Source organism: Sturnira hondurensis, unplaced genomic scaffold, assembly GCF_014824575.4.
Source record: "Sturnira hondurensis isolate 20B ecotype Veracruz unplaced genomic scaffold, ASM1482457v3 Scaffold0007217, whole genome shotgun sequence".
NCBI lineage: Eukaryota > Metazoa > Chordata > Mammalia > Chiroptera > Phyllostomidae > Sturnira > Sturnira hondurensis.
In genome coordinates, this window is record NW_028079848.1 from 2327152 (window position 1) to 2341937 (window position 14786).

A 14786-nucleotide genomic window follows, 5' to 3' on the forward strand; every position below is an offset into this window, starting at 1 on the left:
TTTCTGAAGAATTGCAGGTGGTCTGTGACAGCTGCTACCTAGTATGTGACTAGGGGACCGTTGTGCGTAGGGGACCAGCAGAAGATGAGGAAATAGAGGGACGCTTGTCAGACCCTAAAGGGTTTCCGCTGAGAGTATTTGGATTTTAACAGAAGTACAACAGAAACACTAAAGAAGCTTAAGGAAGGGGCAGGGCGGTTGTGGCAATCAAGTCTCTGATGCCTGGGTCCCGAGAGGAGGAGGGTTAAAATGCTGGGAGGTAGAATCACTGGGCTTTGGCAATGGACTGTGGGTGGGCGCTGGAGAATAAGGCTGCTTGCTGGAGGAGGGGGCTGGGGCCGGGGAGTGAAGGCCTGAAGGCAGCAGTCTGAGCCCTGCTGGGTGGGGTGCACCCCAGTGAAGGTGCAGAAGGCCCATTTGCATCCAGAGCAGCACCGGGTTTTTGGAAGTCAGCAGGCGCCATGATTTCACCCGTAAGCTTTGACACCTCCAAGGTGACCTGCTGCAGTGGTGTGGGAATTTGGGGGTGGCATCATCTAACCAGACACCCGTGAGCACAGCTGGGCATCTGAAATGACGAAAAATCAGAGCTCTTTGTCCGAGGCAGAGAAGCAAAACCGCAAGGCAACCACCCAGAGAAGGTTCTCTGCACCCCAGAGCAGTGGCCGGGTGATGCCACCCAGCCAGAGAGAGACCTCGCTTCCTTACCCAGGTTTTTAACTCGGGGTTTTCATGCTGCCCTAGAATTCCGTCTAGGACAAAAAAAAAAAAAAGAAAAGAAAAGAAAAAAAGGAAGTGATGCGGGTGCTTTGAAATCTGCTGGAAGACGCACTCCCATAACATGTCAGTTGCCTATGGTGTTAAGAAGTTGCTTTTGGCTCCTCCTCTCTAAGAAATTCATCATCACACACCCTTCTAGGTCGGTGACCTCAGAGCCTGGCTCTGAAGTTCTATATCAGTGCGACCTCATACAAGTTCAGTTCCTGGAAGGGTGAAGTTTGCTCATCTATATAGCGAGGAGAAAAGAAAATCTACTTCCCAGGACCGTGTTTGAATGATGCGCTCCCCTCGGGGCTCCCTCAGACTGCTGGGGTGCAGGTTCTGACTTCTCTACCTCCAAGGAAGTACTCGTTTTTGGTAAAAATGTTGGAACTACATGCGCCACGAAAACATGTGTCAGAAGCGACTCTGCCTAACCACCAAACGGTATGCTCTTGGCACGATAATTCCAGTGGGGTTCAATGCCACGATCGCCAGCCGTTTTGTCCAAGCATCATTTATAAAAACTACAGAAGGAGAATGCAGCTTCCCCGGGGTCTATTTCTGCAGCAGGAGCTGCCCATATGATAGGAGGACACAGACAACATTTTCCATGCTGTCCTCTCTCCTGGCAACGCAGCTGTCTAGGGGGGACCCTTTGCAGACTGTTTCATCACCCACCCTTCCTCACTGATCCCTGAGACGGTCATCTCTCACCCTTCCCGTTGCCGCCCCCAGAATGCATCTCCTTACAAGCTCCGCCAGGGGTGGGGAGGCGCGTGGGGAGCAAAGACTCCCCACCCCACAGGGCTAAACGGCGAACGAGGGTCTGCGCCTAATGCATTGCAGGAAGTCTCCTTCCCACAGTCACGAATGCTGGCAATCTCCCTCAAATTAGTCCAGCGGGCGGAAACATACGGTGCTAGCGTGGCCTTGATCCAAGAAGTGACACTTCGGGTGTGGGCAACGGCACTCACAGATCATTTTCCCCAGCTTCACTGAGGCATTACAGACAGATCTGTGTATGCTGGCTGTGTACCACGTGACGACGAGGCATTCTTATTCAGAAACATGGATACGAAAGTCCTGGAAAACTGAGCAAGCCAAATCCAGCACGGGCCACGCCGATTCTACCCCAGGGATCCACGGTTGGTTAAAATGAAAAAACCTCATAATGGAGAAACATCATACGATTCCATTAGTAGGTATGGAAAACCTGTCAGTGAAATCCAGCAGCCACTTACGTGTCTGGTCACACAGAAGCAGATAAGAATGGCCTTAATCTGATTAAATACACGTATGTGAAAATATATACACACACTATGCAAACATCCTTATTAACGGAACAAATCCTGAGAGCATTCCCTTTAGAATTTGGAATAATACAGGGAAATCCCATCACGAATAACATTATAATGCATTTTTTTAGCCAGCTCAATGAGAAGTGGAAAAAGAAATGCAAAGTACAGTGATTGAATAAATGAGACAAAACTATCACAGGTGTCTATGATAGAATTTTCTGCATAATAAATCCCAAAGAGCCTACACATTATTAAAATTAAAAATAACTTAGAACATTGCTAGATATAAGATTAACACGCTAAAGTGAACTACATATCTATACTCTGGCCAAAATCAACAGTGAGAAAATAAAAATTCCTAAATACATAATTTACAATAAATAAAAATAGGATAGACATAAATTTATCAAAAGATGTAGAAGACCTTTCTGGAAAAAAACATCTTAAAACTTTATTATTAAGAGATATCAAAGAAGACAAATAAATGGCAGGGGTGTCTGAAAAAAAATTATTCTATTTTTCAATCTTCAGGCTAATTCTCTTTTAATTCCAGCTTAAACGCCAGTTCCTCAGCTAATCCTTCTGAGAAGGGCACTTCTGTATAAGAGAGGTGGTTCGCGCTCCTTTTCCTCTCAATCCACTGCTCATTTCCCCCACACTCACTAGAACTAGCAATGATGTTATCTATTTGTCTATGTGCTTCCCTGTCGGAAGGCAAGCTTTGCCACGAGGGCCCAGGGGTCCAGGTTTTGACCACACAGTCCCCAGCACTGACGCCAAGTGGGAATTTGATAACTATTGGTGGAGTGAATGAATAATTTTAGAAAAGTAACAGATGAGGAAAGAAGCTAGGCTTATTTCCCTACTGCCTGTGCGTAACCCTAAAGGCGCGTGTCGCCAAAATTTTTGAGCCGCACAATATAATGTGAGGATAATAGCTATTCTTCCTTGAAAAAAAAATATCTTCATTGTGTTCTTTGTTAGAGGGCTCCTCTATTATTCCCTTTTATAGCATAAAATCAACCATTCAATCTATTTATTCAAATGCTAAAAATTTCTCCTCATAATCAGAAAAGCTGGGACATTATCATTTGGAAAAGTTCTTGAAAATAATATACCTAAATAAAAAAAAAATTTCGATTGCCACTCCATCAGAAGACAATAGGAAACTCAAGAATTCAATTCTAATCTGACAGCTACCTCTCCTTAGCAAGCATTAATTAAATTGCAGGAGAGAGATAAGAGCTCTTAACAAGAAAATTACGTTATTTTGCGATTTGCGGGAGAGGCGAGATGTGTCTGAAGAAATGAGATGTTTGATTATACAACGCTGCTCAGGCATACGTGTGATTACTAAGTAGCACCTTTGTCATACGCTTCACGATACACACTTGTCTGCAGCAAGGGACGCCCCTCCCCCTGAACCCCACGGGCGATGCTGTGAGCAACGTGGAACTTGGCGCCGTGAGACACAATGCACTTTCCAAAAATGACAAATTGAGTCATAAAATACCACGAACGTCGGTGACACATCACCTGTCACATCGGTGCCTCCAACGCCATGAACATCCCTCACGAAACAGAATAATCGGAGTCTCTTGCAATGCCAGAGGCAACAGGAAGTCAATTATTTAAATGGTCCCCTTTTAGGACGTGCTCTCCTTTGAGTCCTCTGCACGGTGGAGACACAAATAACACACATTCGACTGAAGAGGATTCATTTCTTTCTAGGTGCTTCCGTGAGTCCTGTTAATATAAACCCTCAAGAAAGAAGAGTGTGTCTCCTGAAAAATAAAACCAGTCCAGGGTCTTTTAACCAATTAGATATGACCATGTCCTGTATTGGTGTCTACAGAACATTATCTAGGCTTAGGGAAAATGGTGTGTTCACAGAAGGTGGTACTGAGGTTAAAAATTATTTCAAAGCTCAAATCGGAACTTACTGACGTTACAGAACTTTACGGGCTATATGATTTTCTGTCATAAAATATTTTAATTACATTCCACACTTAACCAAAGAGCAGCTCACATATTATCTCATCAAATGCTCATCATGCATTTGATGAGGTAACTATTGTTTTCCCCATTTTACTAACAAAGAAAAGTAAAGCTTATTGACCATTAAGTGACTTTTTTGGTAATTTCTTATGACCCAGGTTCTCTGATTCGATTCCCCAGAAAAAGCTTAGTCTCCAAAGCCTAGAACCAGATGAAATTAAACCACTTAATTCAGAGATAGGGCACCACGCGAGAGGAAAAACTATGGTTCTGTTCTTTGTGGAAATATAATGCTTTTTTTTTTTTTTTTGCTTTTAGAAGAACTATTTAGATGATTCAGAGTCTCTGGCATATTATTCTTTTGTACTTTTTTTCCTCTTAACAAAATTTTTTACTGACACAAGCTCTAATTTACACGCATTAATTCATCTTCAAAATATTTTTCTTCAAAGCAAGCATTATTTCTGCATGTTCGTGGCTAAAGAATAATTACTGTCTGATTAAGGTCACAAGTTAAGTAACGGTGAATCGAAACCTCCCCAGGCCTCAGACTCCCTGTGTGTTATTGCTCGGAGCATCATCAAATATTTATTGAGGTAGGGCCCGGGGGGAGAGAGAGAGAGATGTGAGACAGACCCTCGGGGCACATTCCTTATTAACAAAAAGCCTAAATTAAAAGGAAAATGAATTTATGTTGAGTTTCTACCTGGGACTGCTGTTGAAACTATCGTATGTAGGTAGGCAGAACTCCACACGCTACCGTTCTGCAATGCACAGGGGCACCACACGTACCTGCTCTCCAATCCTGGGACGAAATGACCGGGGTTTTCACTCACCCTTTACTCTTTCTGCAGCACGGCAGACGGGGGGACTGTTGCTGGAGAAAGTCAGAGAGCTTGCACGCACTCTGTCTGCAGGAACTGGGATGGCTGTGCTCCACTACAGTGTCCCAGTGTCTCTGCACACCCGCCCGCCCCTGTCCCCACTCACAGGCTCTAGTCACCCGGACTTTCCCGTGGTGTGTTCTCCTTCCACACCAGTAACCCTTAAAAACGCAATCACTTCCCTAGGCAAAATTCCCGGGGGGGAAATTTTGGAAGGGGCACGATTTTTTCACCTCGCCCTGATGTTCTGCACGGTAACAGCTGGTGCGTGTCAACTCAGGTCTGTGTTCCCTACAGACACAGGGTGTTTGTGGATTCCGAAGGGCACAGAGCTGAGAACACATTTGGGGGTTACGAATATGTGGTGAAACCTGTGTATGTCTCTGAGATAATTTGGAGTCCTTTACCTCTAGTTCTCATTTATTGATTTGTTTCTTCCTTGTTTCCTCTCGGAGTTAAGATGGCTTCCACAATTATACCATAAATACAACTAGTTCAGAGAGGTTCAGTAGATCAAAGACCCTAGGGCAAAGGGGATGCAAGAACAGGGGACACACAAGGTAAAGCTGGGGGTGAGGAGCACACACCCGGACACGGCTGGCAGAGAGAGAGGGTCCCAATGGCTGGTGGCCTGGGTGGCATGGAGCAGGGGTGTCAAACTCATTTTCACCGTGGGGCCACATCAGCCTCGCAGTTGCCTTCAAAGAGCCAAATGTAATTTCAACTCCTTGACAGTTAAGGAACAGTTACATATATCCAGTCCTAACATTATTTAGGCCCTTTGAAGGCAACCACGAGGCTGATGTGGCCCCAGGGGAACATGAGGTCGACACCCCTGATCGAGTGACTAAGGTGAAGAATCGGGGGAAGCAGGGGACAGCTGCAGGTATAAAACCTACTACGTGATGGGCTGGAGACAGCTAACAGCTCGGGAGAAACGAAATCCTATTGCTGAGACGAGAGTGAGACTTTGCTCCGGAGGCCTCACCAGGGAGAAACATAACGCAGCCCGTGCGGTCAGCACCACGCACAAAGTGGTCCACGGTTCTCCTTACAAAGTGTCCTCCTTACACATCAGCGGTGCACACCCAGGTGCAGTTCCGTTAGGTCCTGCAGAGCCCTGACACACCTTCCGACGGCCTGTACAAACTCCAGTGCGTGCTGAGGCAGCTAATCTCAAGCCAAGTGCAGACTTTTTTTTTCTTTATACAACATGAAGAAGGCCTAGCAGGCAGGATGACAGATACCACTTCCGAACTTCGATCTGGAAGAATGAAATGGCCGATCAATACTTCCAAGAATGTTCCTCTAGCATTATTTATAAAAACATTTATAAGCTAAGCCTGGTTAGGCTGGGTTACGAGTTTCACGTCCTGATTTAACCCCCCTCTGGGGAAGCTACCACCCCACCTTTCCCAGCTGAGCTGACTCAGCAGGACGGCAGGGCACGGGGTCCCCGATGACAAAGCAGACACACGGTGTTGCGGCTGAGATCACATGCAACCCCGGGACTGGGTTCCAGACCGCCCGGTTCTCAGAGGCCGCTCTGCGCGGAAGAGCCAGGGGCCTACAAATCAGTGGCAGGGGGGAGGAGTGACGAGGCCGGATTCCACAGGGATGTCCCAGGCTCATCAGACTCGTAGTCACCGGGTACAGCGGCTTCTGCTGATGTTTGATCGAACATTGATTATCAACCATCCTTTACGAGCCCGTGTGAACAGCAGTTCGTGGGAATCCTTCCTAGCACTCCAACTCGGATGTCCTGAGTGAGCAGCCCCCCCCCCCCCGGGAAGGCACAGAGGGGAGGGGTTCCAGGGCTGCCCAGTCCTGTCCTGCGTTCTGGGAGGAGGCAGCCACGGCCGAGGGTCATCCTGGGCACGGCATCACTCGTCACCCGGCCCCAGGTCCTGCCAGGCGTGTGTCCCCACTCCAACATGCTGCCGCACAAAGTATGCGTGGTGCCTATTTATAAGTTGTTGACCCGAAATCCATCCCCTGCTGCCCTTCTCATGATCCAAAGGAGCCCCACCTTTTGCCAGGTATTTGCCACAGGCTGCGTTGTGCGGCTGGTCCGAGCCAGCTCTGACGGTCACGTGCCCACCCCGGGGAGCCATCTGACCGTGGACTTCTCACAGCTCCGGCCAGGGAGATGTGAGGTGTGCTGATGCCTTCTAGGGCAAACCGATAAAAAGAAATCTACAGGGAGGAACCCCCTGCCCCCTGCACTGGGGCGTGTCCTTCACCCACTGCTGTGAGAGTGTGGGCGTGCAGGCATCTGTGTGTGTGTGTGTGTCTCACACACAAAAGGAGCGGAGAGAGGAAAATGAATACTAGTAAACGAGACATACAGAAAGAAATAATTTGTAAAAAGGTCAGGAGAGAAAGGTGAGACAAAAATATCTGAGAAAAGGCAGTGGCAATCTCATACCCTAGCCCCCAAACACACACACACACACACACACACACACACGCACATTTAAAAGCTACATCAACATTATCATTCTACTAAAGCTCAGAGAGAAGAAGGCAGTGTTGTTCTGTGAAGCGCGCAGGGTACTATCAAGAGCATGCGAAGATTAATAACCATTATTTGAAGATAAGAGTAAAATACTGGTTCAAAAGTAGCTCGTCACACTGAGCAAGGACTGGCTTGAATAAATTTGGTGTCTGTTTGTATCGACTGAATGTGGCTATATGCAAATCCAGACTATAATGATCTTCTAAAAGTGCAAATTTATTTTTTGCTCGCAGAAATACCCTGCTAACCAGCGACGGCATTATTTCCAGATCCAACGCTCAGATTCTGTGCACAGATTGCTAAATGTCAAATGTATTCATATTCATTTATAACTGAATGCTGCTTTGAGTGGAAAACTATAACTCACCCATTCAAAAATGAAAAATAAAAATAAAGTGGGCACGCGGCATTATTTGGCACCACCGATGAACCTTATTTATCTTACAGTTCAGCAGTGGAGTGAATAAGCTTTTTCAAGCAGAAGCTCCGGCTTTGAAAACTTACAACTAAACTGCAAAAACCCCGAGCTCCTCCGGACGTCTGGGCTGCCTCATTGTCCCGGTTCTCATCACACCTTCAGCTCCACGGCGACAAATTCTCCGCCTCTGACGGAGCGGCTTGACTGTCTTTTTCTCTGGGGCCCACGAGGGAACTGATGTCTCCCGAAATACTTTATCATCTACGCTTCCCTTACTCCTGTGGCCTCAAGCTGATTTGATAAATGCCTTGTAAATGGGGACGTGCTTAGGGAAGCTGAATGACCCCAGATACATGTTGAGTTCATCATATCGGCCCAGTGACCTCCCTATAACTGTCCGTCCCCTTTCCTGCCCCCACCCCTCCCCCCAGACATCCCCTCTGACTGTGCACGTTGAAATGGGCCAAGGGTCGGTCATGGGAACTCTTCATTCTCATCGTTTGGCGACCTCCACAAATCTCATTGCTTGAAATACTGCTTGTCTGCTGATGACTCCCAAATACATACCTCCAGGTGGATTCCTCCCCGGCCTCTGAATTTTTACACGGAGTTCTGTAGGTAACCCCCTCTTCAGCATGTCCACTCAGGAATCTGATACACACCTGCGCTTCTATGTCCAAATCTCATGTCTTTCCGAACCTGTTCTTTGCAAAGCCTTCCCTGTCTCAATGAATGCGACTCTTACTTCCCAGTGGCTCATTCCCAAACCCTGTTATCACCCCTGGCCCTTTCCCCTCTCCCAATCCACAGTCCACCGAAGAGCAAACAGTTCTGCCTTCAAAATATGCTCCAGACCTGAGCCCTGCCCAGGACTTCCACCCCCGCCCAGCTCCGCCGTCTCCGGCGCCGGCGTCCCCCCATCCCACACAAACACGGCACGCACATCATCCTCGTCTCTCCCAGGCTCAGCGGCTGTTTCATAGCTTCACGTCACTCCTCTGTCCCCTGCTCTTTCTGTCTCACTGAGGCCGCACCCCGTGGCTGGAAGACGCTATGGGATCTGACCCCTGGTTACCTGTCTGGCCTCACTTCCCACAGCCCTTCCGCTTGCTCCTTCCGCTCTAGCAATGCCCATTCCCAGGTTTGTCCTGGGACAGGCAGGCATTTCTGGCCTGGAACGCTCTGGGCCCAGGTGGGTCAAAGCCTCACCTCTTCTAGGTGTGACTTCATTCCCTGTTGGTAAGACCTTCCCTGTCCCCTCCTGTTAAATGGCACAGCTCCCCAGCATTCCCTCTCCTCCACACGCAACACGCTATCAATTCTCATGAACCCTTTATTTCTGGTCGTCTCTACCCACTGGAATGCAGACCTCCCGTCTCCCAGGGCTTGCCATGTGTCTCTCACGTGGTGGGTAGTGACATGGGCTGAAAGGTCACTTGGACACCCCTCCCTTAAATGTCATCTCACCATGACCGGAAACGGCACATCTCTGATTTTCTTCTTTTATGCTCTAGTTCAGTTTATCGAGCTACTGTCTGCCCTCCCTACGGGCCAGAAAAGTTAAGAGTCACTAACAGCTGGAAATGCTGGCTGCCCCTCATGCTACCGAGTCAACCTTCCACCTACACCTCTCTCAAGGTCATGGCCACCCCCCGCAAGTCCACGGCCACTGACCTCTTTGGTTCAAGCTCCCCCTGGGTCCTCACGGCCTCCCTCCCGACAAATGACGAGGCCCCCCCTTCCCACTGGACTGCAGCTGCCTTCACAGCACGGCCCCGCCTCCCCTGCGCCCTGCTCGCTACCCGACAATCTGGTCTCCTCGGGTCAGGATGCTGCTGGAGGCTTTCCTGCTTTCTAGCACATCCACCTACGTGACGTGTCTTCTATGTTCCTCAAGGAACAACAACCGGGTCACTAAACAGGACCCATCTCGGACATTAAAACAATGGCGGCTTCCCCAACTGGTGCGGCTCAGTGGGTTGGTCATTGTGCCACAAAGCAAAAGCTCGCTGGTTTGATTCCCAGTCAAAAGCGCAAGCCTGGGTTGCAGGTCTGGTCTCTGGTCGGAGTACATATGAGAGACAACCAATCGATGTCCCTCTGCCTCTCTTTCTCCCTCCCTTCTCTCCTTGCTCCAAAAATAAAATTAATAAAGAAAATAGCAGCTAATGACTTCTGAGTGCTTACCCTCATCCAAATAATCTCCTTGCCCTGTGTTATTTAATCTTTAAATAAGCCTACTAGGCAGGTACCAATAATTTCCCCAAATTATCCATGATAAAACAAGGCTAAAAGAAGCTAAGAAGGAGAAAAAAGAAGAAGAAAAAAGTAGCAGCTAAGAAACATGTCCTGGGTCACAGATTTCATAAGCACATGAGCTAGGATACAATTCTATAGCCTGAATGACCAGACTCTAAATGAACAGCTGAGCTGACCTTGACGTGAGTTTGCTCAAAGCCTCGACTGGGTTGGGGTCATTTTGAAGCCGTCGGTTTTATTGTTGTGAGGTAAGAGTTACACACCACAAACCCTGAGAATCCGCTCCTCTACAACTGCCCAGGCGATAAACCGCGAAATTCATTCTAAAACATTATTTTAGTGGGCAGGAAAAGACATCATTTTTGTGGGCATGTCTGAGTGACGAGAAGAACGACCAATAACGCCACCATTGCCGGCGTGCAGCCGGTACAACGTCAGAGCCCAGGTACAGACCGGCGCCTCTCACCGGCACGCCAGGAAGCCCACCTACAGCTCACCCGCGTGTCCAGCGTGACCTCCGGAAGGTTACATCGCTACTGCATTCCTACCCGATCATTCTAACTCGCCCTGGTCCTCGCCCTCTCATTTCAATGGCCTCTGCGTTCTGAGCTGCTTTGCTGGGTCTGTGTACAGCATCGCGCCCAGGGGTGACTTGGAGGGAGCCTGTGAAGGCCGCCCCAGCGGGTCTCCATAGAAATGGCCCCGGGGTTGTCTCCAAAGTGGCCTTGCTTGAGTTGCCATGGCAAACAACCGGGCTGGATTGCTCTATTCAGTTCTCTGCCAGGGTCGCCATGGTGACTGCAAAGGATGGCTCCTTAGAAGGACCTCACAAGGGTGCGTTTCCATGGCGACCCTAGCCTGCATCTTTCTCAGCCACGTCCCTTCGGTCGTTCTGTGACCAATCACGGCAGGTTCACGATGAAGGTTTCTCCCGAAGATGCCATCATAACGCATGGGGATTGCGAAGTGAGGTCTGCAAACAAATAAGCTGCTTGAAGGTGTGAGAGATGCCGTTTACCAGTCGTCTGATCAGTCCTTGTACGTTCTAGGAGGGAGCTGTTTTGACGGGTAACAGAAAAATACATGCGATGTCTCTGAGTCAAACGTTTATTGATTAAAAGTATCTTATAAAATATAATGCAGATGACTGAGGTTTCCAGGGTCTCCACTCTTACCGCACAGCAGCGACCTTGGCAAAAAAGAATTCTCTGTCATGTACCTGGCACACAGAGAGCCAGAAATACAGATGGGTCATTAGGTTATAATGAGATATCAAGGAAGTTTTTACAGAGCAAAAGACAAAATATTTGCAAGTCAAATGAAAAAAAAAGTGCTTTTTTAGCTGAGTTGGGAAAGCCGGGCCGTATTTGGGCCCGAGTTATTTCTTCCTGTGTTTTTGCAGTTGGAATAAACCCAGCTGTTCTTCTTTTCCACTTAAAATATGAATCTAAGCTGTTCTGAACAGATGCTTGGTTTTTTAAAGCCATTTTACTATTCTCCTGAAACTTGAAAATAATTTACTTTTTGAGTATTTGGTCAAAGGCACACTTGTATTTAATCACTAATGTCAATATCTTTAAAAATTATCTCACACATAAAAATATCTGTAGCTCAAAAGATACGATTACAATTTCTGTACAAGTGTCCCCTCCCCACTTTTGTTCCTTCTCATGGACTCTTCCCATAAAACTAAAAAGTAACACACACACCCCCTTACTGAATGGAAGAGGTTAATCTTGGGTCAGCCCCACCGCCTGGGCGTTTTCTGGTATTCCCTCTCAGAGAGTCCACTCCGCTCCTCTGCCCTCGGCAGCCCCCCACGCTGCACTCACCCCTATTCAGGAGCATGAACTTGAGTTTGAAAATGGACTTCGTCCAGAAAGATGAGGATAATTCACTGTCACGGTTTAGTGAAGTCTCAATGTTCTGCACAGAGTCTGAGTTTGTAGAGACGTCTTGCTTCGAGCCATCAATGTTGTAATGGGTCATAAAAACTGTTATCGGTCAGTGCAATTTTCATCCATTCACTCCCGCCCTGTGTACAGAGGGACTGCCTCGGACTGAGCCCTGCGCTAGGGGCTGAGAGCCTCAGGAGACAGATAAAAGTCTCCTGCCCGTAAGGTGCTTAGATTATAGACCAGGAGGAAAAGAAAAAGAGGGAAGGAAGGAAGGAATGAATGAAGAGAAGAAAGAAAGGGAAAGGAAGGGAAGGGAAGGGAAGGGAAGGGAAGGGAAGGAAGAAAGAGGGAGGAAATATAAAGAAAACTAGTGAGGGCATCATGTCTTGGGCTAGAAAATGACTGAAGCGAGGGAGCCGTTAATGCGGTTCCGACAGGGGATCTATGATACTAGGATGAGTGGGCGTTCCAAGGATGCCCATACTCATCTGCTATCAGTGTATTCCATACTCATGCACATTCTTGAATTTAAAAAAAAAAAGATGAAAAAAGTCTCTTTCACGGAACTCAGTAGAAGTTAGTCAAAGCACTAATCTTTCCCGGGTAAACTTGTCCTCCGAGGGACAGCGTGGTCTGAGGCAAGCAAGTGGTTCCATCACTCCCAACCCCCTCTCCGCTCCAAGCTGAATAAACTCAGCCACCTCCTTCCTTCTCCTAAGCCTCTGGCTCAATTTGAACATGAGAAAATGCATCCCAGTCTGATAGTATGACTCTGAGATGAAGTGTAGATACTAAATATTGTGGGTGCTAATCTCATGCCTGGAATTAAAATGTCTAGAACAAAAGTGCCCTTTGAAAATACTCCAGGAGAAAAAAAAGTGAGAAAAAAGGCAGAGGAAACAATTTGAATGAATGCGGGGAAATAACGAAGCCCCAGAGATAGGTATCTGAGTTCATCACATTATTGGACCTCTTTTTATCTCGGAAAATTTTCACAAAAAGGTATTTGAGGAAAAGATTAAACTTGAAAACAAAGATACTTCACCTCTGTACAAGTTTTTACATTATCTAGACAAAAGTGCGTAAGAACACTAACGTATTTTGTAAGAGTATCTTATAAAACTAGATAAGTGGATTTAAATACTGAATACTTACTAACCTTCTACAACAATGCTAGGGGCCTTTCATACCTTCTTCTAACACTCCAATCCAAAAATGTGAACTTCATACTTTACGCATCGTCAAAGCCCACTCAAGACAGAGGGGTAGGTGAGCATCACTGTTAAGCTCTCGGGCTCACTGGGAACTCAACACAGAACAAACTCTGGGAGAAGTTTTGAGGGGAATTTGGGAATCACTTGCCGAACACTCCAAAGCCAGCCTGATACACTCCTTGTAAGCGTTCTATTACGCGCCATTCTGTAGAGATGTATCAAGAAACAAACACTTACCAGGTCAGTATCTGCCCTCTTGTAGGTCAAGGCCTCCACCTTGGAGTCCAGCTCTGCTTGTATTTGGTCTCTTCTTTTCATAACGCCCTTGGGATTAAAACACACGGACTCAATCATCTCTGCATAACAGAAATACACGTTTTCAGCCCTGGCTGGTGTAGCTCAGTGGACTGAGCACGGGTCTGCGAACCACAGGATCGCGGTTCGATTCCCAGTCAGGGCATATGCCTGGGTTGCAGGCCAGTTCCCAGCAGGGGACTCACGAGAGGCAACCATACATTATGTTTCTCTCCTTCTCTCCTTCCTTTCCTCTCTAAAGATAAATAAATAAAATCTTTTTAAAAAAAAGAAATACACGTTTTCAGAATATAAATGGCCCTCATGACTTGAAAAAATTATTTTAATCTCTAAAAGCCAAACTGAAAGCAAGTATTTGGAAAGCTTTTTTCATAAACCCTGTAGTTTTCCCAGTGCACATCTCACCGGGGTAGGTCTGTTATACACAGTTCTTCAGGAAGAGCAAAGAACGAGACAGTCAGCAGGAGGCGTGCAAACTCGGGCTCTGGTGTAAGCTCACTACTGCTGGGTACACAGGCCGCCTTTTCATCTAGCTCCCCCCGCCCCAACTCCGTGTGGCTCGTCAGTCCACGACAGCAGGGAGTCGGAACACAGAAGAGTGCATTCGCATCTGAAGATTTTATTGTAGCTTAAAAAATATATATCTATATCAATCAATTAGCCATGCTTTGGATGAGAAATCATGGCCTCTTCTCTCACTGACAGGGGTTCCGTCCTGTTTTCTTGAAAGACCAAGATTTCTTGGGTCAGGGCCGTGGCACGGAACACGCCTCCGCGGAGGAATATACACGCAGAACTCGCCTGTAACCCTGACTGTGTTGGCTGGTCGTTTATAGCCTCTTCCCCTTGGTGACACACTCTCCTTCCAAGACATCCTGCTTGGGTTTTGTGGACGGAAGACTCCCATGATTTGCACTCATCTTTCATGGGGTGTCTAGTGGTAATCAGATCATGACACTGTCATTGCGAATACCGGTGGCCTCAACAGGTTAAGGAAAAGAAAATGATTTTCACCAGGGAGAGTTAAAGAAAAGACATACAAGACATGGGATTTCACGAGACACGGGTCTCTTGGGTGTTTTCAGAAGCAGGGAAGAACCTAGACGCAAACTAGTTCAGCAGAGGCCAGAGGAGAAGGGTCTACAGCACCCGTGTGAGAACCAGGAGGTTAAGGGGGGGGGCGGGGGGGGAGCATCCGGAAGATTGCCCGGTCTGGTTCTGT

At 47.4% G+C, this 14786-nt stretch overlaps 1 protein-coding gene across 2 annotated transcripts in view; it reads right to left on the bottom strand.

Moving 5' to 3' along the window:
* Positions 1 to 14786, bottom strand: part of SNX7 (sorting nexin 7) — a 60221-nt gene that overhangs the window by 14903 nt on the left and 30532 nt on the right. For both annotated transcript variants that reach the window (XM_037051358.1, XM_037051357.1), the window contains exon 7: positions 13487 to 13573. In XM_037051358.1, the coding sequence (XP_036907253.1) occupies positions 13487 to 13573 (87 nt within the window). The remainder of the gene's footprint in view (positions 1 to 13486; positions 13574 to 14786) is intronic.